The sequence below is a fragment of the Leopardus geoffroyi genome, chromosome A2 (genome assembly GCF_018350155.1).
Source record: "Leopardus geoffroyi isolate Oge1 chromosome A2, O.geoffroyi_Oge1_pat1.0, whole genome shotgun sequence".
Lineage (NCBI taxonomy): Eukaryota > Metazoa > Chordata > Mammalia > Carnivora > Felidae > Leopardus > Leopardus geoffroyi.
Genome location: NC_059331.1, coordinates 105,800,595 through 105,826,031, shown reverse-complemented (window position 1 = coordinate 105,826,031; position 25,437 = coordinate 105,800,595). Strand labels below are relative to the sequence as shown.

Genomic DNA, 25,437 nt, shown 5'->3' with positions numbered 1-25,437 from the left:
ACCAAGATCTTAAGATCCTCAGAAATATTTGCTGATGTGAAAGTATCAAAGCAGATTTCTTGCCATTCCTCCCATTGAACATAACGATTGAGTTTGTTAAAACTTTTTTGGTTTCCTCATGCCCTTTCACCCTTTTTAATTAAAGGATGAGGATGGTGAGTGAAAGATGTGTAGACTCTGGGTCTGGAGTTCTCTCTTGTCCAGCAAAAGAGCGGACACAGGATTGAAATGCGAGAGAGGCTAATGTCGAGGAAGAGACGAGACACGAGTAAGGGTCCTCGCTCGTTTTTATTAGGATCAGAAGGCTTACAAGCTTGATGGACATGCACAAAGAGACTATGAAACCATGAACATTAACTCATGGGTGTGAGAGAAATGGGCTTTTGAATATATGTGGCGTTAGGGGTTTGGGTCAATACAAAACAAAGTCCTGGTGCCAGGCAGATGGTTGTTTACGGCAGGCATGAGTCTGTTTATCTTAGCTAGCCTAGGGAATAAGACAGAAAGAGCATGCTACCATCAGGGTCAACAAGGCACCTTTCTTTTGATAATTAGCTCCACTCTGGGCAACTTTGCCCTGCTGCCATCCATAGCCCTCTTTACCTGTTTACCTATTTTGGTCCTTCCTTCCTGTGAAAGCAACTTTCTGCTATTGTACTATGTTGGGGGCTGCTTCCACCCTGAATACCTAATCTTGTTTACCTCATCTTGGATGTTTTCATCCTGAAATTTCCTATTCCTATACCTTTGTCATATACTGGGGGCCTTTTCCCTGTTTACCTAATCTTTGATGCTTTCGTTCTGTGGCTTCCTATTTCTTTATGCCTTGTTAACCCATGGATACAAGCTCAGGGAATTCCTAAGCTTATTCCACACAAAAAGATATCATGCAAATGTGTTTTAAGTTATTTCATCTTTCATTCATTAATATTGATTGAATGTTTATCCTTTGCCAGAAATTATTTTAGGCCTTAGGGTTATGGTAATGAACAAGACAAAGGAGATATCTTCCCTCATAGAACTCACATTCTAGTGGAGTGCCTCAGACATAGAAAAATAAACTGGATATGACTCAAAGAGTAAAATAAATATCCACGAGTCCCTACTACATCAAGACATGATTAGAGAAATAAATTGATGGAAGAAAGGAGACAAACCTTCCTTAAAGAAGAATTGCAAATATTTGTAGTTAGTATCCCACATAGAATATGGGGGCTAATTCCTTTCATTTTGATTGTGACCAGTATTTAGTGACTTGTTCCCAAATAATAGTGTATAGAAAGGAAAATACAGTGATTTTATAAGGGAGAAATGTAGTAGACACTGTATTAACCAAGTGATCAAGGTTAATATCATGAGTGATAATGTATGTTGATATCAGTTACCTGCTGATAACATGCAATAAGATGTACTTCTCCTTTGTGGTATTCTTCCCTAAAAGCCATAACCCCAGTATAATCATGAGAAAATGCATACAAATCCAAAGTGAGAAATATTATACAAAACACCTGTGAAAAATACTCTTCAAAAGTGTCAGAATCATGGAGAGTCATGAGAGAGTGAAAAAACTGTCACAGATTGGAAAAGATTAGGGAAACATGATGAATAATGCAATGTGATGATATCCTGGATTGAATACTGGAACAGAAAAGAATGTTAGCAGAAACTGGTAAACTCCAAATAGACTTTTCAGTTTATTTAAGAATAGAATCCTAACTGGGACACCTAGGTGGCTCAGTCGGTTAAGCATCCAACTCTTGATCTCAGCTCAGGTCATGATCACATGGTTGTGAGTTTGAGCCCCACATTGGGCTCTGTGCTGATAGCACAGGGCCTACTTAGGGTGTTCTCTCTCTCTCTCTCTCTCTCTCTCTCTCTCTCTACCTCTCTTTCTCTCTCTCTCCCCTTGCCCTGCCAAAATAAATAAATTAAATAAACTTAAAAAAAAAAAAAAAGAATAGAGTCCTAAGATCAATTTCTTAGTTTTAACAAATGTATCATGGTTTTGCAATATGTTAACATTAGTGAAAGGGTATTATTACCAGGAAAGCTCCATATTATTTTTGCAACTTTTATGTGCATTTAAAATTACTTTTAAATAAAATGTTTATCACAAACTGAAAATAAAACAAAAAATAAAATTGTTTTTGGAAGCAAAATGTGTTATAAATTAGAGAAAACTGGTCAGTGCAATAGTGATTGACTGGCACAAGGATGCTGTCTCACCCAGAGTACCTGAAGAAGGTCTCTCTGACAGTTGATGAACTTGAGCTGAGCTCTGAATGAGGAGAATGAACCATCCATGAAGACATATGGGGAAAGAGCATTCTAGGTAGAAAGAACAACAAATGCCAGTGTCCTTAGACAGGTATGAAGATGGCTGTTCAGTGAACTGAAGGAGGAACAACATGGCAGGAAGACTGAATGGATGAGACTTCAGAGATGAGATCAGAGAAGTAGGAAGGGGACAGAATCTGTAGGGTATGTTGACCATGGTAAGAACTTAGATTTAGTCATAACTGCAGTATAAAGCCTTAATGGGATTTAAAATAGGTGAATATGATCTATGGATTGTATTTAAAAGACTCCATTGAAGAGGCTGTGGAAAGACAGTGGTGGCTCAAAGGTTGGAGAAGGAGGAAATGGTTTAGACTAGTGGCAACGAAAAGAGGTTATTGAGTTGGGGTGTCTTTTGGAGGCAGAGCTCATGCATTAGATATGAGAGAAGATGGAAAGAAAGGAACCAAGGACAAGGCCTAGGCTTTTTGCTTGAGCAGCTGAGATAGGAAAGCAACACATTAGTTGGGGAGAGAAAGGAATGGACAGTTCTGTTTTGGCTTGTTATCTAAGAGAGTACATGAGATATACAGACATAAAATGCACAGCGGATTCATGAGCCTGCCACTGACCATGTTGTTGACTAAGGATGTTGGAGAAGAGGGTAGTTCCCATAATACACCATCATGGAGCTCACAATAGATAATTGAACTTAATGAGTTTTTTGTTTTTTTTTTTTTTTCTCTGTGCTCAATTATGACTGTGAACTCTTTGAAGACAATGTACCCTTTATATCAAGGTCTCATGACCTCATGCTCAGTACCAAGTAAGGACACAACAAATGCACATTAATAGAAGTGTTTAATAGAACTAGTGACCCAACTCCTCAGATACAAGGAGCTCAAAATGGAAAGAAGCTACATAATGGTGATTTTTTACTTGGACTGCTTAGACAGGAATGAAGCTGATAATTGAGGGATTTATTCTTGGTTGGGGATGGAGAAAGTTTGCTGATATGTGACCAAATTATAGGAGGAAACCTATATCCCTCTATTATGTTATCTGGATTCCTCCATATGTAGGAGACTGAAAATGCTAGGAGATACTGTTCTGGATTAGTGCTCTTAAACTAGGCCAAACACTTGATTTAGCAAACAATGACAATCGTGTTAGTAATACCTATGAATATTTTCATCTTGAGGTTGTTAGATTATCCAAAAACAAAAAACAAAAAAACCTACAAATAATAGATATGGCAAAACAATGGCTAGGAATATACATGGAACCACAAATTGCAATGAGCGGTGTGAATGAGAAGATTAAAAGTTGCTGTAGGTGTGCCTGGGAGGCTCAGTGGGTTGAGTGTCCAATTCTTGGTCTTGACCCAGATCATGGTCCCACGATCATGGGATCAAGCCCCACATTGGGCTCTGTGCTGAGTGTGGATCCTGCTTGGGATTCTCTCTCTCTCTCTCTCTCTCTCTCTCTCCCCCTCCCTCCCTCCCTCCCTCTCTCCCCTTCTGCTCCTCTCCCCCACTCATGTTTTCTCTCTCTAAAATGAAAATTAGAAAAAAAAGTTGCTGTAGATGAGAATACCAAAGGTGAAGGAGAGTGAAATTTATAATGAGGAACCACAGAAGAAAGCCTCTTCTGAGAAAAGGGCATTGACATTGAGAGTTTGAGGGTAAACAGTCCTGGGTCAGATGAAAAGTGTGGGGAACAACATCCCAGACAACAACAACAACAGCACGTAAAAGGCCTGAAGGCAATAAGTGTGGTGTTGCTCCCAAGAGTGAAAGTAGCACAGAGATGTTGCATCGCAAAGAGTGAGCAGAGTATTACAAGACATGGGCTGGAAAGGCAGCAGGGCCTGCTAGTTAGGGAACTCTTCATTTTATTCTGTGCTTTGAGAAGTCTTAAGAGAATTATCCTGAGAGCTTTAGCCAGTAAGTCTTCACATTTCTTACACAGCTGCTAGCCAGCTAAACCTGGTTGATAGCAGTATGTTCAGGAAGGACAGCAACTGCTCAGTTAATGGAGCTAATGTTATCCATTAGGAAGGAGAGAATCCAGAGAGATGCATCTTGAGTGGCCAAGGTGAGAGATTTGAAAAATGTCTTTTTAGTATTTTTCAATATTCTTGTCATCAAAATAGTTAATTTTTACAAAATTTCTAATAATATTACCAAGTATTTGTGGAAAATTGCATAGGTATTTCAATGGGAAAAAAACCAACAACATATCTACATTATTTTTTAAGAAATATTGATTACTATTAAAAATGAAAACAGAACTTTTATACCACGGAATATCATAAAAGCAATCACTTAGACAAAAAATATTGTTTACATTGAATTTAAAAACTCAATACATATAATTTGCATTTTTTGACATGCTGTTAATACTTAAAAAAATATGTCCTGTTAATGTCATTCCCGCCCATTCATTTTCTCAAGTTTGAATATTCAAAAGTATTTCTTTTATTCTTCATATTCATGTCCTCCTACTGGTTTTAAGTAAAGAGAATTTCTGGGAGAAGATTGTTATTTTTTACTTTTTGTATATAAGTTATTAATCGATACACACATGAATTATCTTCTCTGATGTGCCAATAAAAGCTTACCTTGAAATACTATTTAAACTTGAATTAGAATTCCTGGATAGCAAACAGAAATGAATCACATAATCCTCTTAAGTGTCTCTTTCTCTTGCTTACCAAGAATCTGAAGCAGATGTTCCGGGCTGATGATGACTTGGCCATTTACAATGTCAGGCTGAGGTTTCTGTGAGTCTCTAGGCTTTTTCTTCACAGTGACGAGATGAAGGTCCAGTTTTTGCTCTTTATTTGCATTTTAGACAGGATAAAAGGGGAAGCCCAAAGGATAAAAAGAGAGCTTGTGCTAACTGGAACTTACCTCCCCTTAAGGAGCTTATTTGGAAGAAGTCTTATCACAACTACTTCAGAAGAATTCTTTGGCTTATCTCAGTCTTCAGAGGCAATCTGTGAAATCTCCTTTTTTACTTGGACATATTTCTGTCACTAGTTAATAGGCTATTGGATAGGCAACAATCCATCAGGTATATTTAGCTTAAAAATCATCAAAACAGGGTGCCTGGGTGGCTCAGTTGGTTAAGCGTCCACCTTTGGCTCAGGTCATGATCTCACAGTTCATGAGTTCTTACAGCCCTGTGTTGGGCTCTGTGCTGACAGCTCGGAGCCTGGATCCTACATCAGATTCTGTGTGTGTGTCTTTCTCACTGCCCCTCCCCCTGCTAATGCTCTGTGTGTGTCTCTCTCTCTGTCAAAAATAAATATTAAAAAAAAATTTTGAACATTATCAAAACAGCACAAATTAAGAATATTGTCACCATTTTAATAATATATTCTTATGACTTTTGTTTTTTATAACTTACATATAATTTTCATACAATTTATCTACAGTTTCTATAAGGCAAAGAAGACAAGAAACGTTAATTCAAGATTATACTTAAAATCAATGCCATTCAAGCAAAAAGATTTATATATGTTATTTACTGAGAAAAGTTCATTGGAAAATTTTTTTTCATATTTTCCATGTTTGTACTTAGCAAGGTGGTTATTAGGTCCTTATGCTATACAAAGAGGCATTATATCAATTGGAAGTAGACCATGAGAAGTTGAGGACATATACTATATACCCTACAGCACCCACTAAAATATGTGTGTGTATCTAATAGCCAATAAAATAGATAAGATACACAAAATACACCTTTTAGAGATACAGAAACAGGTTAAAAGTGCCAAAAGGACAAATAGAAAATAGCAACATGATAGATTTAAACCCTAGAATATCAATAATTATATTAAATATATGTGATCTAAACACCCCAATTGAAAGTCAGAAATTTTCAGATTGGATAATAAAAGCAACACCCAACTATAACTATAGGCTGCCCAGAGAAGCCCATGTTAAACATAAAGAAAAATGAGGTTATAAATATGAGGAAAGAAAAGGATTGACTTAGGTACCACAAATGACAAGAAATCTAGAGTGGCATTGTACATATCAGACAAAGTAAATTATTGAACAAAGAATATCACCTAGAAGACAAAGGGTCATTTCCTAAAGATAAAAGGATCAATTGAACAACAGGATAAAACGGTTCTAAATACTTATGTACCTAGTAACAGAATTCAAAATACAGGAAGCAAAACTTACAGATCTTTAAGAAGAAATAGACAAATTTATGGTTCATGTTGGAGATTAACACTCATCAGTCAATAATTGAGCACATAGAAACAAAAACAAAAAAAAAATGGAGGAGAATGGAAAGATTCTATCAATCAACTTGATCTAAATGACATTTAGAGAAGATTCCACAGATGACAGAACAACCCACATTCTTTACTAGTGCACCAGAAACATTTACCAAGATAGATTACATGCTAGGCCCTAGAGTAAGGAAATTAGAATATAAAAAAAAGTTTGATGTTAGTAAAAAAAAAAAAAAAAAAAAACCACTAAATATACTGTGAAAACAAGAGAGTTTACAGATCTGTGGGATCTGTAAAAAAAAACAAAACAAACTCAGTTTATATGTTAAGAAACTAGAAGCAGCACAAATGAGACCCAAAGTAAGCAGAGAGGAAATAACGATCAGAGTGAAAATCAATGGAATAATACACAAAATGAAAAAAGTAAAGGCAGAAGTTTCCAATATCAGTAATAAGAGAGGTGATAAAATACAGACTCTCCAGATATTAAAAGAATTATAAGAATAAAGAATTATTATGAATAACTGCCAATACATTTGACAACTTAAATGAAGTAGACAAATTTCTTGAAATACACGAATACTAGAGCTCATTCAAAAGAAAAAAATAATTTCAATGGCCCTATAATTGTTAAACAAATTGTATTTTTAGTTAAAATCCATTCCACAGATAAAATAAAACAAACAAACAAGAACCCTGGCCCAGATGGTTTGGGAATTCTTCCAAATAATAAAGGAGGAAATAATACCAATTTTACATAACTTTTCCAGAAAAAATGAATAGTAGGGACCAAAAAACTTCTGTAGAGCCAACAATACTCTCAAAGTAAAAGCAAGACACAGACATTCAAGAAAACTATATCCCTCATACATATATATGCAGATGGTATGATCATCTATTTAAAAAATCCAGTGGAATCTACAAAATAGCTATTGGAGCTAGTAAGAAGTAATACTGAAAGAAAAAAGATCAACATATAAAAATCATTTGTATTTCTTTACATACGTACTAGCAGGAATTTTATCAAAAAATACTAATTATAGTACCAACTATATGAAATACTTAGGAATAAATATGGAAAACGATGCACAAGACCTATAAAGTGAAAACAGTAAAACTTTGCTGAGAAAAATTGGAAAACTTAAAATAATGGAGAGATAAACCATGTTTATGGAACAAAGATCAATGTTAAGAAACCAATTCTCTGGGGCGCCTGGGTGGCTCAGTCGGTTAAGCGGCCGACTTCGGCTCAGGTCACGATTTCATGATCCGTGAGTTTGAGCCCCGCGTCGGGCTCTGTGCTGACAGTTCAGAGCCTGGAGCCCGTTTCAGATTCTGTGTCTCCCTCTCTCTCTGACCCTCCCCTGTTCATGCTCTGTCTCTCTCTGTCTCAAAAATAAATAAACGTTAAAAAAAAGAAAAAAGAAAAAAGAAACCAATTCTCAAGGTAATTTATAGCTCTAAAACAGTCCTAATCAATATCTCAGCAAGCTTTTTTTTTTTTTTTTGGAGATTGACAAATTTTCCTAAAATTTATATGGAAATTAAAAATATCTGCAATACCCCAAACTACCTTGATCAGGAAAAGAGTTGGGCAATTTATAGTGACTTTCAGATTTATCCTAAAGTTAATCTGTAAAGTGTTATGTTTGCATCAAGATAGATCAGTGGATAAGAACAGAGCCCAGAAATAAATCAACACACATATAATCAACTGATTTTCAACACTAAATATAGTCAATTCTTTAGAAAAAGGACAGTAGTTTCAACAAATCGTTTATACACAAATTTTAAAAAATGAACTGTGATCAAAATGCGTATAAAAATATAACTCACAAAAGGGGTGCCTGTGTGGCTCAGTCGGTTAAGTGTCGGACTTCAGCTCAGATTAGGAACTCACGGTTTGTGAGTTCAAGCCCTGTGTCGGGCTCTTTGCTAACAGCTCAGAGCCTGGAGCCTGCTTCTGATTCTGTGTCTCCTCCTCTCTCCCTGTCCCTCCCATGCTCATGCTCTGTTTCTGTCTCTCAATAATAAAGAAACGTTAAAAAAATTTTTTTAAAAGGTATAACTCAAAATGAATCATTAGTTTGAGTTACAAATAACAGAAAACAAGTTGAAATAATGTTTAAAAATCATGAACTCTAAGGATTTTAGGATGTGTCATTGAATCTGAGAAAGAGTTAAATAAGAAGGCCTCAGAAGATATGAGCATTAGAGCACCTCCCATGAGGTTAGCAACAAAAGTCTATACACATTCCTGTAGAACTTCATCATTGACTTGACTCTACTCTCAAGTCCTTGTCTCTCAGTTTAAATTCTAAATTCTTCCAAGAAGCAATCTGATGAGCCTGTCTTTGTTCGAGTAGTTACCTTTGTTACAATGAACCTAGTTTGGCATTGGGTTATAGTTATTACCATGACAGCTGTCAACTCATTTCTGTAACCCTGCACATGATTATAGGGGAAACAAGTTCCACAGAAGTGGTTCAAACCAATTGTTGTATAAATTTATGTAAATTTTAGTTTCATTACTTAATAGTGTAGACTAAAACTTAGGAAACAAGACATGAAAGCTTTAGTTGTTTTAAAATATGATTCCAAATTATCTCTATTTGATCTCATCCTGAAAAGGGAAAATTTTATTATAAATAAAAATGAGAATAAGTAAGTCTTAGTCTATTGAAACATACTTCTCCGAGGAATTGTCATTTCAGATATTTATGTATGTATTTATATCTTTATGCTCAATTGAATAAATATACAAACCTTAACCTTTTGCAGCTATTTCTGATGCAAAATTACACCCATGTGACCCTGATGAAATTGAAATTAGTGGTGACTGTGTTCGTAAGTATCAAATTTTATTTTTTAACAATTTATAAACTTACAATTTCAAAGTTGTTTTGTTTATTCATTTCTCTTGAGAGAGAGAGAGAGAGAGAGAGAGAGAGCATGAGCAGGGGGAGGGGCAGAAAGAAAGAGGGAGAGAGAGAATCCCAAGCAAGCTCCGTGCTGTCAGCCGAGAACCTGATTCAGGTCTCAGTCTCACAAACTGTGAGATCATGACCTGAGCTGAAATCAAGAGTTGGACACTTAACTGACTGAGCCACCCAGGTGCCCCATTTCAATGGGTTTTTATGTTCTGTAACTTACTTAGATGTTAGTTATGCTATTTGACTTCACCTCAGTCTCGTGACTATCAAAAATAAAAATCACTTTATCCTACCTGTAAGGAATAGTCCTGGAATTAGCAAATATATGGAGTTGGGCATGTCATACCCTACAGATATTGGTAGAATTCTTATATGGGGAAATATTTGGCAGTATATCGCAACAATATTAAAAATGCACATATATTTGTCCTCAACAATTCCATTTTCAAAAGTCTAGCTTATAGAAATATTTAAAGAAGCATGTAAGTACTCTCTTTAAAACAGCGTTTTTCTAATAATATGAAAAACTAAATTGCAAATATACAATAACTGCTGATGATTCAATATTTTTGGTGTACCCATGATAAAATATTCTATAAACAATATTAAAATTCAGGAATACATTCTTTGATATTAGTAAATATTAATAGCATACTGTAGTTAAGAAATCAAAATATGTAGCACAATCTCATTTTTATTTTCTGAAAGCGATTGCATTTATACCAAATAACTCTTGAAAGATAAACACCAAAAATGTTAATGGTACTCGTAATTTTTCTCCTCCTTCAAATCTGTATTTTTTTTATTTTCTAAATTAAATTTTTAGAAGTTGTTTACAAACTAAAAAAATCCTATGTCAATATTTCTTAAAATAACTCTAAATAGATCGTCTAATAAATTTATGATATCTACTTAAAGGATGAGAAGAGATTAAAATTATTATTGAAACCTTAGCGTTTTTGTGGGATATATTGGTCAAGTATATTGATGATGATATGAGAATATTATAAATGAATATGGGATTGTTGACATATAATTAACTAAGGTGTTTGATAAAATAAACCATAATCACAAAAAACAAATCAGGATAGATTATATAATATTTAGATACCAGTTCTAAAAATTAATATGTTTTGCCTTTGAAAACTACCCTTATAATAATGCTCAAAATAAGGGGTGCCTGGGTGGCTCTGTCAGTTAAGGATTTGACTCTTGGGGCGCCTGGGTGGCGCAGTCGGTTGAGCGTCCGACTTCAGCCAGGTCACGATCTCGCGGTCCGGGAGTTCGAGCCCCGCGTCAGGCTCTGGGCTGATGGCTCAGAGCCTGGAGCCTGTTTCCGATTCTGTGTCTCCCTCTCTCTCTGCCCCTCCCCCGTTCATGCTCTGTCTCTCTCTGTCCCAAAAATAAATAAACGTTGGAAAAAAAAAATTAAAAAAAAAAAAAAGGATTTGACTCTTGATTTTGGCTCAGATCATGATCTCACAGTTGGGAGGTCAAACCCCAACATGGGCTGTATGCTGGGCGTGGAAGCTGCTTAATAGTCTTCTTCCCCCTTGCTCTCTGCCCCTTCCTCACTTGCACTCTCTCTCAAAAAACAAAATAATAGCACTCAAAGTAAATCCCTCTGAGTTGTTTTTCTATGTTCTATTCCAATTGTAAATGGATTTTCCAGCTCCTTTTTCTACTGTTCTTTAAACAAGTTATTATTTTATCTGAAAGTCTCAGTTTAATTAAACACTGTGATTTAAGTTCTTAAGAGAACAAAACAATATCCCTAATAATAGTAATATTAAACATAAAGTATATTTGTTATATTTTATATATAACCTGCATAATAGGTTTGGATTATCTTTCTCATATACATATATTATAGTGAAATCGCTTTTGTTTTTTGAATAAGCAATAAATTTAAGCTATGTATGTATGTTGTACAGAAGGCTTATGCAATTATTGGAAAAAAATGCTATACAAAATCATACACAATCTGGGGAGATAACCCTTGAATGGAAATATTGAATCAAAAGTCAACAGCTTCAGGATAAAGTAGAGAATATGTTAACATATCCAGCAACTGTTAATATTAGAATTGACAAAAAGGTACAAGCAGAAATAATTTATCTCTTGTTTTTGCAAACTTTTCTTTTAAACATATGTTGACAAAGTTTCTTTCATCTACATTGCTGTGAGCAATGATCTGTTTTTTCACCCAGATAGTTGATGCCATTTAAAATAGTGATTCAAAGTTTTAATTTTCATGAATTATTTTCTTTTCAGTTATCTGTCATCTCTTACTCTAAATAATCATTTCCATAGATAGTTCTTCCCTGTTTGGAAATAAGTTGAACTTCTTTTTCCTAATTTATGTAAGAGGAAATTTTCCCTCATATATAATTTTTTTAAAAACCAATGTACTAAAGAGTAGTCTATTATTTCTTTCAAATGTGAACATAATGATTTGACCTCATGTTTAAGATGTTTGGCAAGGTATTTGTTACTTAGATTAGAAGTGCCTGGGTGTCTCAGTTAATCATCCAACTCTTGATTTTGGCTCAGGTCATGGCCTCATAGTTTGTGAAATCGAGCCCCGAGTTAGGCTCTGTGCTGACAACACGGACCCTGCTTGGTACTCTCTCTGCCCCTTCCCTGCTTGCGTGTTCTCTCTCTCTCTCTTTCTCTTTCTCTCTCTCTCAAAAAAAAAAAAAAAAAAAACAAAAAAAAAAACCAATATTTATTACTCAGATTAATTCGAAAAAAATTCATTTGCTACTCGGATTTTGTAATTGAATATCTAACAAAATAGCAAGTTAAAATATCTTAAAATACACAAGGTTATTTTTTCCCTTATATTTAGGTTAGAATCCCGTAGAGTTTTCAAAAATCTATGAGAGGACTAAAAAAATTACTTTTGCACCTATTGTAAAATGACCATGTATATCCTAAAAAAAAATTGTACATTTTAGCACATGTTTTAAATCTTGTAAAATTTATCACTTAGATATTTTTCTCTTTTCTAAAACAAAGGAAATTTTAAAAACTCATTTAGAAACATTTTAGATCCCTAAATTTAATCTTAGGAATGACCAGAGATGAAAATTGCAAAATCTTCCCAAGTTCCTAGAGAAAATTTCAAACATTTTTAACATCAGAAAAATGAAAAGAGTAAGACTGTTGTTTAACACCTGATGTATTTCACTCAACAGTTTAATCAGTCCCGTAATGAGCTGCTCTTTCAACCCAGAGTAATGATGGGTTGAGTTATAAGAGGAAAATAGTAAGCCTTTTGAGTTTACATTATAATGACTTTTTTTTTTTTTTATTTTTAAATGTTTATTTTTGAGAGAGAGAGAGGAAGCAGGGAAGGCAGAGAGAGACAAAGACAGAATCCGAAGCAGGCTCCAGGCTCTGAGCTGTCAGCACAGAGCCGGATGCGGGGCTGGAACTCACAAACTGCAAGATCATGACCTGAGCAGAACAAAGCTGGACATTCAACCGACTGAGCCACCCAGGCACCCGTATAAATGACTACTTTTTAAGCAAGAAATTATAATGTAAAAAAACCTTAAATTTATTTCTTTGTTCAATCTTTTAGAAAGGGAAATCTTTCATAAATCACTTCGAAGGAGGTGAATTACTTTTATGCTCAAGAGCTAGACTTTTTTCAAGGGTAGACACATCCAAAGTACATTAATATAAGCTTGATGAGCTGATAAGTTTCTCTGCTATCAATATTTCTGTGATTATTGGGTCAAAAATAAAAATGTGCTGCTTTGCTGATTGCTAGATAATAGTTATCTTTCTGAATGTATTTTACTTTTCTTAATATAAATCCCTGAGCCGCAGTCTCCATGAGCTTTCTGCTTGTCATTATCCATTCTTTAAGATGCCTGATTGATGACAGATTATGCATTTTTTCCCCTCAGGTCAGCAGTTTGTCTCAGTGCCACCACTGCCCCCAGGAAGGCCAGAAGTTGTGGTGGAGCTGATTGAATCCAGGCTTTTCTGTAGGTGTGCTTTTGATGTTTCCCCTACAAGCACTTCGGTGGGATTTCTCATAACTTGGTCTAGGCTTTCTTCTCAAGAAATCAAAGAGGAGCTGAAGCAAGAGACCACAGTTCAGGCATTCTCTCTTTTAGAGCTGGATGGAATAAATCTCAGACTCGGAGATAGGGTACGTTCACATTTTGTTTTCTTTTTGTGAATGTATTGTTTTTAAAAAATGAGTTTTTTAACATATCCTAAAAATACCTTCATCCCCAGAATACCAAGCACTAATGTTTTTCTTTGTCTTTTTTCCTTGGCAATTGTGCCAACTCAAATGATATTGGATGAGTCAGTATCTTAATGACTACATATGAATATCTGCTGTTACCATTTGCTGAATTATCAATGAACCCTTATAACTTGATGCCTCTTTCTGGTTTTAAAATGATATGTTTTTATTCTTGAAAAATATTTTTATTTTTTTAATGATGATGTCACTTATCCACTTTTAAATATATCTTAAAATACAAAGTCTACAACACTTTGATTTATGTTGAGGTTTGAATAGGTAATATTTTTAAATTGTGGAATTTTTCTCGATTTTCAAGCAAGTTTTCAAATTGTTTAGCTTCTTATTATCTTTTATGCACAATCTACTATAAATTAAGTACTTAATTATAATAGTTTACACATATTTTCTGCATAATTGCATTGCTAAATGATTATTCATAACTGTGTTCATAGATATTCTGTAGTGCTTCCATCTTTTTGTTGGAGAATCCACATGTACAAAGCTTAGCCATCGAAAGCCAAGAATTTTTTGCAGGCATTAAGGTATGTAGCCACGGGGATGGATCAGAAAGATTACTTCTCTATCACTGTGTTTTCTATACTGTGATCTGTGGATGCTGGTTCCAAGACCTCATCACAGACTGAACACTGAGATCCGACAGTCTATATTTTTGAAAAATTACCCAAATAATTCTAATGCACAACACTGTTCGAGGGCCCCTGTTAATGAACTAAAATTGGAATATACTTGCATATTTTTTGAGAAATAGCTCAAATTAGAATAAAAGTGGGGCACTTGGGTAGCTCGTCAGTTAAATGTCTGACTTTGGCTCAGGTCATGATCTTACACTTCATGAACTGGAGCCCCGCATCGGGCTCTCCACTGACATTGTGGAGCCTGCTTAGAATTCTCTCTCCCTCTCTTTCTCTCTGTCCCTCCCGAATTTGTGCTCTCTCTCTCTTTCTCTCTCTCTGTCAAAATAATTAACTTAAAAAAATTAAAAATGAAAGTTTTATTCCCAAAATTCATTCTATCACAAGTTAGATTATTGATATTTAGTTAGCATGCAGGTCGGAAGACAAGTACCAGGTCAGGTACTGGAGCCTCTGACTAGAGTAGAATTGACCCAGAAATCTGGGCTCTATGAACTGTGAAGATGGAGGTAACTACACAAGGCAATGTCTGTGGTCACTGCTGGTATCATGGGAGGTCCAAGCACAGGACCTGCTGCTATTGCAGCAGATGAACAGTCATCCAGGGAATCCAGAAGTGGTGGAAGGAATGGGGCAATATCATGAGGTCTAGGCAGACAGGCACTGTACACCCCCTGTGGTCTCAGCCACAGGACTGGAGTTTGACCTGGACTCATCTCTAGTTCAAGGACAAGATGAGACAATCAATAGATTGTGTGAATAGGACTCATAATAGATTGTGAGAGCCAAGACAAAAACTGGTCTGGAGAAAGTCCATTTATACACAGTAGGAACCAAGGAGGGAGTGAGAAGAGTAACCATGTTGTCAGAAGAGGATAATCACAGTAGGAGGAGAGAAGAGCTCATACCTCAGGGAGGCAGAACCTTTGGATCTCCATTGGTGAACACTCAGCAAAAAACATCCGGGTCATTGGTCAGCCCCCAGGAGATGTTTCTAATTAGGCTATTAGGGAGCTAGCCAAGAATTCAGACGGAGTAAAAACTTCCTGCCTCAAAAAAGGATTGGCCCATGAACTGGGATGGGACCAGTCCTAGACTTCAGTAGTTAGTAATCCAACTAAGGAAGACAGAGGCTGCAACATAAGCTTGAGATATTTGAGGTGACAATGATATTTTGATTTATATATGCAAAAATACTTAGATTTCTAACTTATGTTAAGGGTGATATTAATCTCTCAGAATAAACACACTCATTTGTGAGTCAGTAAATGTTAACAAACAAATGAAAGAATATAGGCTTCTCTCTGTCTGTGCCCATTCCCCAGTGCCCATCCCAGAACCAGAATCATCAAGGCAGACTCCTACCAGACTGCCTACCATGTTGGGGAACCAAATTATCCCTCAGCTCAGGGCAGTACAGTGACTCCGTGTACTCTGCTATGTGCTAATGTTTTTAAAGATTTGGTTTTAATTGATCTTATTAAATTGAAAATTTCAGGGCTTAAGTTATTACTCCCAGCTTATTTAGCAAAATAGGAGCTGTTAAGAAAAATGCTCTTGTAAAATTTTATCTTAGGAATAAATTCTATTTTGATATGACTACATATTTTCTTATACCAGTTACACCCTGAATTAAGCACTATATCAGAAGATGGGAAAGAATATCGCCTGAAGATAGAGAGCACAGTACCTGTCATTTGTTCTGAATTCAGTGAGCTTGACCAGGAATGCAAAATCTCATTAAAACTGAAAACTGTTGATCAAGGTAATACACTAAATTCACTTAATTTTATTACTGGATTTCAAATAATAATTAATGCTTTTTTTTTTTCTTCTAGAAAAAGTCACTGGAGAGTGTGCATATAATGAATTATGTTGTGTGTTTACATCAAATTATAGCTCAGCCATATTAATGATATGGGTCCATATTATTGACTGTCAAAACAGTCTATGTTGCAATTCACATTTATCCCTCCTGGGCTCATAGCATGTATTAAAAAAAAAAAACAGTGATGAACAACTCCTCATCATCATCTTTTTCTTCCTCCTTTTCATTCTCGTCCTCCCACTTACTTTTTTCTTTGCTTTGTTTTCAGAGATGGAGAGACAAACTGCTCTTTAAGATTTTCCGAATATCCCTAACTAGGGAGGTATGATATGTTATATTAACATAAATTCAAGCTTATGCAACATGGGTCTCCTAATACAGTCTTTATACGTCTCTCCTTAATGTAAGCTTGTGTTTGAGACCTTTTGTTATAAAATTCTATTTAAATTACAAATTACAGGGGCGCCTGGGTGGCGCAGTCGGTTAAGCGTCCGACTTCAGCCAGGTCACGATCTCGCGGTCCGTGAGTTCGAGCCCCACGTCAGGCTCTGGGCTGGTGGCTCAGAGCCTGGAGCCTGTTTCTGATTCTGTGTCTCCCTCTCTCTCTGCCCCTCCCCCGTTCATGCTCTGTCTCTCTCTGTCCCAAAAATAAATAAACGTTGAAAAAAAAAAATTAAAAAAATAAATAAATAAATAAAAAATAAATTACAAATTACATAGATTGTGTGATGCATGGCTGCACATATGTCACTGTCACAGCCATATAGGGAGAGATGAAATTCTCCCAAAGGACACGATAGATTATGAGAGGACAAAGCATGGGTGGCGGTGATTGGGTTTAGTTGAATTCTGTTTCTCCCCCTAAGACTCTGAGGTAGAAACCAAAGCACATAAGAGATATATAAATCAGAATATGACTTTTAAGAGAGATTCTGTTTACATACCTTTTCACCATAGGACATAAAATTTTATGTAATAAATACACCAAATACGATGTGTCTAGGTCTTCAGGTCTCTATTATACCTAATTAAATCAGAGAAGCAAAGGATAAAAATGTTTGAAGAGAGAGTCCCATGGGAATGATACACCCAGAAAAGAGATGGACGTACAAATAGAGAGAAGCATTGGGAGATGCTGTCTCAAGACAGGTGACAGTAAACAGACTTAGGTAATAAATGCCCAGCCACTCATTCAGATTTCAGGAGCATTGTGAGCAACACTGTGTTTTGAAATTCAGCACAGAAATATGCAGTTAAACCCTCTCTCTCAGACTGTTTGACATAATTTTACTTCAAACTACGTGTGAAAAGTATATTTTGTAAATTTTACTACAGCTTATAGGGGAGAACAGGAAGAGGATGATGTTAATATGACCATTTTCAAACTTGTGTCAGGCAGAGATTTTCTTCAGCTGCAAGTATACTTTAAACTATATTTGTGTGCTCTCAATTCTTGCAGCAAGAAAGGCATTATTATAATAATACAAAAGCAATATATATCTACATTTTAGGAGTTTGCATGTCCCTGCTATTTGTCAGTTAAAAATAATTTCCCTTTTTTTCTGGAGAAGAATTTCTGTATATCATTCTGGATTTGCTTCATCTTATCTTTTTTAAGTGTATTTTCATTACATATCTACTTCCATAGAGCTCAAGTGGGTATCTCTTAGTGTATTTCCACAACTACTATGCTGCTTTTTCACAGGCTTACAGAGAGCAATACTTGGCCCTCATTCCATGGACCAGGGGAAATGATGTCAGGGGTTATATCCAAGCCAGATATATTCCACAGTGACTTTAGGGAGCCAGCTAAAAATTTGGATGTTTCTGTTATTTTTTATGTGCACAATAACAGTATGCATTTCCCTGGGAAAAAATGCATAAAAAGGAACTTTTTTTTCAGTAATTTTGAATCTAGTGCAGTGTCCTACATCAGACCAATATAATTTTACACCTGAAAATCATGTGTGGAAGAAAAGACGATACAAAGTTTTCAACAACAGCTACTTTTTTCTAGATCTCAGAAGGATTTTGTAATTACTAATGAGATATGATAGCAGACTTCCCTTGTTACCGGTTTTTGAAATAATCTATCCTTTTTGTTTACTTACACAAATTCCTGAAGTTCCTTTCTCTCTTCTGTTACTATTTTTTTTTTCTAAATTATTGTTTTCTGTCCTTTTTTCCATAGGAAAGGAAGCTTCTCAAGGTTCTGAATATATTGAGACATTTGGGAGATAAAAAGCAATAGAGAGTTTATTACTTGTGTGGAATTACTTAATTTATTTTAATTTTTCTATTTTTAAGTTGATGATCCAATAATCATCTGTACTAATAACCATTGCTATCACTCAACGATGGATAGAACATGAGTACAAACCCTATGAAATATTACAGATATATTTGGACCCAAGGCACAATTGTTAGGCAGAAAAACATCAAACTTTGCTTTTTGGTGGTGAAATTATGATTTTTTTGCACAAACAATAAATTTTATATATTGCTTTGAATTTTATGAAGGTGCATATGGATTTATAACCTTATTGAAAATAGTACTATGTATACATATATATTGAAGTTGATTAATTACTTATAAAAATCAAATAGAGTTCAGTACCTTTAGACAAAATTTACACATTCAGACAAAATTACAACCATATTTTTTAAATAAGAGAAAATGAGAATAATGTCTCGATTCAATTTTCCATGTTAATCAAGTTATTACATGCTTTTGTTGGTATATTTCCTTACAAAAATTCTCAATGTATTTTTTCACAAAATAGGTACAGAACAGCTGGGTTTAAACTTGGCACTGTCTTCCTGTCACGTGGACCTTCACCAGACATCATCCTGTGCTAATGGATCCTGTAACCATGCTTTTGTGTCCTACACTGCTGTAACAGATTTTTCTCGAGACGGAGATAGAATCACAAACATTGTAGTGGAACCTATAGTTAATGAGGATTTCCTGTGGAACAGCTACATTCCAGACAGCATCCAGGTTGACAAATTACAAAAATATCTTCACAATTGAAGCTTTAAAAAAGATATGTTTATTTGATCAATACATCTCATAAACCTTTCATTTAAAAATTACTTAATAAGTTTTTTCCATTTTAAATGATTCAGTTTTCTATAACTATGATAAAAGCAATTATTTGAAAATTCATTGAGATTGCTAAGCTATTTATTGTATGTCACTAAATACAATTAATGATAATATTTACCAAAAATATCTTTGCTTTTAAGATCAAAGTAAAGGATGTCCCAACTGCTTACTGCTATTCATTTACTGACCCACATATAATTACATTTGATGGCAGGTAATTTCCTGAAAGTTTTTTTCTTTTAATAGTTTTTGCTTCTTTTGGAATTTGCTGTTGTTTTGTTTCTAGTCCTATTCACTGAAAGATTAGAAAGGAAGGCATGTATAGATAACACTGGCTTGTTTCAAAATACTGATTTATTTGTGTGAAATGTTTTTGCCTTAAACTTTAGCCTTTGGTAAATATAGAGATTTGTAGTGAGTCTGTATTTGTAAAAATGAAGATTCTTACAAATATGAATAGTCATTTTAATTTGATCATTCAGTTATTTTTAATAATGATTAAAATATTTGCTCTAGAGATATTTACTATATTGCATTTCTGCAAGATACTGAAATAATCTTTTTGGTTTAGGCAAGATGATTAAACTAACACATAATTATTTAAAAAGCTGAACACTTCTAAAAAACTAAACACTTCTAATTCATGACAATGATACTCAGGGGGAAACTATTGTGGCTATCATAAATACCTAAATATCTGCTTCTAGAATGCAAATAAAATGGGCTAAATGGCCAAAAAGTAATCTAAGCTATCTTGCTATTAATATCTGCCTATAAGGATTTAAACTCAGTTTATACTCTTCTGGGGAATATGTGATTTTAAGATGTCCCTAAGAAAATTTTAAGAACACCTCTTTGGTGAGTCAAATTTTCTTCATGATATAAGGTAATTTATTCTTTTTAAGATTTTTTTTTAATTTTTTGGGGGGAGGGTATTTATTTTTGAGAGAGAGAGACACACAGAGTGCGAATGTGGAGGGGCAGAGAGAGTGGAAGACACAGAATCTGAAGCGGGCTCCAGGCTCTGACCTGTCAGCACAGAGCCCAATGTGGGCCTTGAACTCATAAACGGTGCATTCAGACCTGAGCTGCAGTCAGACGCTTAACTGACTGAGCCACCGAGGCACCCTTCTTTTTAAGATATTTTTAATGTCATCATTGTCCGTAAAATTATTCAACTTGAACAAATAGAGATAGAAATCCTCCATAGCAAGTGATACTCCGAAAGTTTGAACAAGTATTAAAAGTTGTAGAAATTGATCCCACCTTCAAGAATCCTTTATGGTTATGATGAAAACTTAAAACTTTTAGTGGAAAAACCTCCAAGAATAGTGGGATTGATTTAATCAGCTATAATTCAACAAGATTAATTGTGCAAGGAGTGACAATCCCTGTTCTAAATGCTGGGTGTGTGGCAGGCCATAAAACAAACGTGCCCTCTCTCATGCAGCTTACTTCTATAAAGCAAAAGAGAGATATGCATGATTAATAAGTAAAATGCATAGTGTATCTGAGTAAACTTATAATAAGTAAGTAAACTTATAAATAAGTTTAACACATATTGTTTGTCCTTAACGTATTATTGTGGTATTTTATACCAATTCTTAACGCAGTTGATTTTTATTAATGCCAGGGTATATGATAATTTCAAGACTGGAACATTTGTGCTTTATAAGAGTATGTCACGTGATTTTGAAGTCCATGTACGCCAGTGGGACTGTGGAAGCCTTTACTATCCTGTGTCCTGTAACTGTGGGTTTGTTGCCAAAGAAGAAGGTGATATAGTTACTTTTGATATGTGCAGTGGCCAGCTACATGAATCACAGCCATATTTATCTGTAAAGAGCCAAGATGCAACCAGCAATATCAAGATAAGTGAATCTTACTTAGGAAGAAAAGTCACAGTATGTATGATTCTTCACGGTTGAAAGTATTTTTCCTTTTTTTTCCTACAGATTTTGGATTGATTTCTGAACTTGTTTTCATCTCTATTAAATTAAGAGTTATCTTTTTTTTTTTTCGCATTAGGGTTTTTTTCCCCCTAAATAAAGCTTTAGGGGAAGGATCTAAGAAGGAATAATACCTTTTTTCAATTTTCTGTACACATTTAGACACAACATAGTTAAGTCTTTGTCAAATCTAAGCAGCCTTATTTTAAGATTTCAATATGCTAACTTGGTAAGTTATTCCTAAAAAATATTTTTCACAGTGCCTAATAAATCATATATTAGGGATTAAATATATAGTTAAGAATAAATATTCAGGAATAGTTAGAAATATAGAGTTTTCATTCTTGCATCAAGATATATTGAACATATTTAAATAAATTCAACACACTGTTTTGTATTTAATGTATTTAATGTGTTATTTTATACCAACTCTTAATGCAGTTGATTTATTTCTGTATTGCAGATCTGCTTTTCTTCTGGAGCATTTATCCGTGCTGATCTTAGTGAGTGGGGCATGAGTTTAACAATCCGAGCCCCTAGCTTAGACTATAGAAACACTTTGGGACTTTGTGGCACCTTTGATGAAAACCCAGAAAATGATTTCCATAATAAAAATGGAACCAAAATTAGTTCAACTTTTAATGATTGTGTTGCTTTTATTAATGAATGGAGGTAAGAAAGTAAATTATTTTCATTTGTTATTGTATTCGTGTTAGAGTTTAAGTGAGGGTGACATGGGGGCGCCTGGGTGGCTCAGTCACTAAAGCATCTGGTTTCATCTCAGGTCATGATCTCGCGTTTTGTGAGTTCTAGCCCCTCATTGGGCTCTGTGCTGACAGCTCGGAGCCTGGAGCCTGCTTTGGATTCTGTGTTTCCCCCTCTCTGTGCCCCTCCCGTGCTCATGCTCTGTTTCTCTCTGTCTCTCAATAAGAAATAAACATTAAAAAAAAAATAAAAATAAATAAATGAATGGTGACACAGTATTCTGCGGGTTTTTGTTTTTGGTTTTTTTGTTTGTTTTTCAACACATTACTGAGAAAAAAATGTTCTTGTCCAAATTACTATTCTTTTCTCTTTTGCACTTGAAAGGATTTTGCCAGGGAAAAGCATGTTTGACACAATGCCAATTTCTCCGCCATCACCTGGAAAACAATCCTATTGTAGCTGCTCACTGACTAATTCATTATATCCTTCTGATCACCTGGACAGTGTTTCTCAACCAGAGATTGTTTCAGGTTGCAGAGATCTCAAACATGTCAAATTCTCTTTCCTGATACCAGAACTAGATGTCACCTCTGAATATATTAATTCAGAAGCTCTTACCAGAGGGATAAATGAGTATGCATTTGAAGAAAGTAATTTGAATTTCTTTCCTCAAGAAAAAAAGCACGTGAACCTAACCAAACTGGACTTAGATTTACAAACACATCCTGGAAATGAAAACCAAGAGACACCAAACACTTCGGACAATGGGAAAGAGACCCAGGACCAGGGTAGCCGCAGCCAAGAGATGAGGTGGGATCCACAAAACAGATGGAAACGGCAAAACATAAATTATGAGTTTCTTCCTATGTTTGCTTTACGAAGTCTCAGCCAAAGTGACCTAGAAGAATTCACTTATTTCTTCCCTGAAGACCATTCTGAGGATGTCCACCAAGAGTTTGTCCCTACGTGGCCCACACCCTCTGGACTCACTGAATACAGCACCTTGGCACTGTGCCAGCAGACTCTTGGTAACTCCAGCATAGGAAGACACTGTCTTGCCTTTCTGGGCAAGAGCCTAGACAGTGCTATAGATATGTGCATTAAGGATGTTCTCCTAAAAGATGATCTTAGCTGGACAGAAGCAGCTGTGGCTCTTTTAGAAAATGAATGTGAAAGGAGAATTTTGGAAGAGGGGAAATACAACACGGAAGAATATGGCAAGTCAATTGAAGACGTTCTCTCAGTGCTAAAATGCCCCAATTTATGCAGTGGCAATGGGCAGTGTATGGAATGGGGATGTGTATGTTCCCCAGGCTTTAGTTCCTATGATTGCAGTGACTCCCATGGTGAGTAAGTACCCTCCAACTTTGATACTGTGTATGTTATTTGATTATGAAAACTTATTTGTTCTCTTTTACCTTCTGTATTTTGACAGGGTTCCTTCAGATCATGTTGGGAAAAGAATGTAAATTATATTAAGCAATACTGTTAGTAATAATTCTTCCAAAGTGTCTCATCTTACTTATAGTGAAAGCTGGGGTACTGATAATAGCGTATAAAGCACAATGTGTTCAGGCACACCATATATCTTCAAACTCATCCCCTACAACTAAAACCCTCACTTATTTTACTCCACCCACTTTGGTTTCTGTAACACTAGGTTCTCTTGACCTCAGGGCCTTTGCATACAGTTCATCTCTCTACTGGTAGAGAATCATTATTTCTCTAGAACTCACATTCATTGTATTTTGAGTACTGTGTTTATAATATTTTACTAATTATACCAATTTGCTTAATATTTTCTCTAACCCATCTACGTGGCACAAACTATTTTGTATCTCAGTATATAAGAGAAAGAAATTTCTAAAAGTCAATTGGATTTCATTAGCTATTAAACCAGTAACTCCCGATTTTCCTTCTACCCCCACCATCCTGCCCTTTTCCATCTCAGTAAATGTAAACTTCACTCCTCTGATTGTTCATGTTAAAAACTTGTAGTCATTTTGGCTTCTCATTTTTTTTTCATGCCTCGTGTTTTAGTAGCAAATCCAGCTCTAGATGTGAAGAATTTCATCTCTTTCCCTGCAATAACTTAGTCCAAGCTACTATTATATCTCACCTGGATTATTATAGATTCTCTCAAAGTTTATTTTGCATGCAACAGCTAAAGAGATCCCTTTGAAATGATAGTGAGATCACAGAACTCTTGCTTAAATGCCTCTAATGGCTCTCTCTCTCTCCTTCCGAGTAAAATCCACATTCCCTATCATGGTCTAGAAGACCCTATGCAGTCTGGGCCTCCTCTCTCACTGAACTCATCTACCATTCTCTCCGTAGTTCACTGCTCCCCAGTGTTCTTAAGTGGTTGCTTTGCTGTTTGTCAAAGAGGCCAAGCCTGCTCCCACCTCAGGACCTTTGAATTTACTTTCCCTTTCACAGGAGCATTCTTCCAATTCATAGATTCCTGATCAACTTCCTTCTCTTCTCTGTTCAAATATCGTATTATTTCAGACTTCTTCCAAAGTCTTTCAAAATAAAGTAGTTTTCTTCACACAGTCACATAGTCTTTATCTCACTTAATATAGTTAGTACATATGTTTTCTCCATAGTCTTGAAAACATTTGTGTGATACACTTTATATTTATTTTTCATTTTGTTTTATCCTCCCATATTAGAATGTAAATTATATGAAGGCAGGAACTTGTTCTCTTTACATAGAGAAAGCTAGTATTCAGTACCTACAATAACATCTGGAAAAGTAGAAATTCTTCAGTAAACATTTGTTAAATATGAAAGAATAAACAAATGTTTTTTTTTAATTTCCATAAGCATTTTTAGTGTTCTGAGTATACAATTTATGATTTTATATTCTCCTGCTAGTAAAGTTATATTCACTTACATTTTGCCAGTACTTAGAGGACTCAGTTACTTTCATATGCTGCATTTATCTATTTTGACAACCAGATCTTGCTGGTACAGATGATGTGTGATCTTACCAAGACCAGAACCAAAGATATAACTATGTGAAAATCAGTTAACTCTGACTACTAGGAGAATTTTTTTCTCCTGTGATTGAAAGTATACTTAAGATTATCGTGGCATGTAAGATAGCAATAATACATAAAAACATTAATAACATTTTCATTTTCATAAAATTTTTATAATTCTTCTGTTTAAATTAAGATTTTTAAAAAATATTAATACATTACATTGCTAATTACACTATTTTATTGCAGAAGTATTTTTCTATAACCCACCTCTATGGCACAAACCAAAATGGCAAAAACAAAAGACAGGCCATTGTAGTAGTAATTTGCTAATACTTGTAAATAATTGGTATTAAACATTACTAAAACATCAATTAAATCTGTGTTTTTGGGCACTGGTAGTATCTTTAATGCTGTTGTTATTGGCTTGATGGTAAGTGACACTTTTTTAAATACCAGGTTACTCTT

The 25,437-nt window shown here is 35.1% G+C and overlaps 1 protein-coding gene across 5 annotated transcripts in view; it reads left to right on the top strand.

The window, feature by feature from the left end:
• VWDE (von Willebrand factor D and EGF domains) overlaps positions 1–25,437 on the top strand; it is a 104,741-nt gene that overhangs the window by 39,876 nt on the left and 39,428 nt on the right. For 4 of the 5 annotated variants that reach the window (XM_045494944.1, XM_045494943.1, XM_045494942.1 and 1 more), the window contains exons 4-12: positions 9,314–9,379; positions 13,386–13,633; positions 14,191–14,280; positions 16,012–16,156; positions 19,003–19,220; positions 19,469–19,542; positions 20,962–21,232; positions 21,741–21,949; positions 22,367–23,328. In XM_045494944.1, coding sequence (XP_045350900.1) covers positions 9,314–9,379; positions 13,386–13,633; positions 14,191–14,280; positions 16,012–16,156; positions 19,003–19,220; positions 19,469–19,542; positions 20,962–21,232; positions 21,741–21,949; positions 22,367–23,328 — 2,283 coding nt within the window. The remainder of the gene's footprint in view (positions 1–9,313; positions 9,380–13,385; positions 13,634–14,190; positions 14,281–16,011; positions 16,157–19,002; positions 19,221–19,468; positions 19,543–20,961; positions 21,233–21,740; positions 21,950–22,366; positions 23,329–25,437) is intronic. The other variant, XM_045494940.1, reaches the window with a different exon arrangement.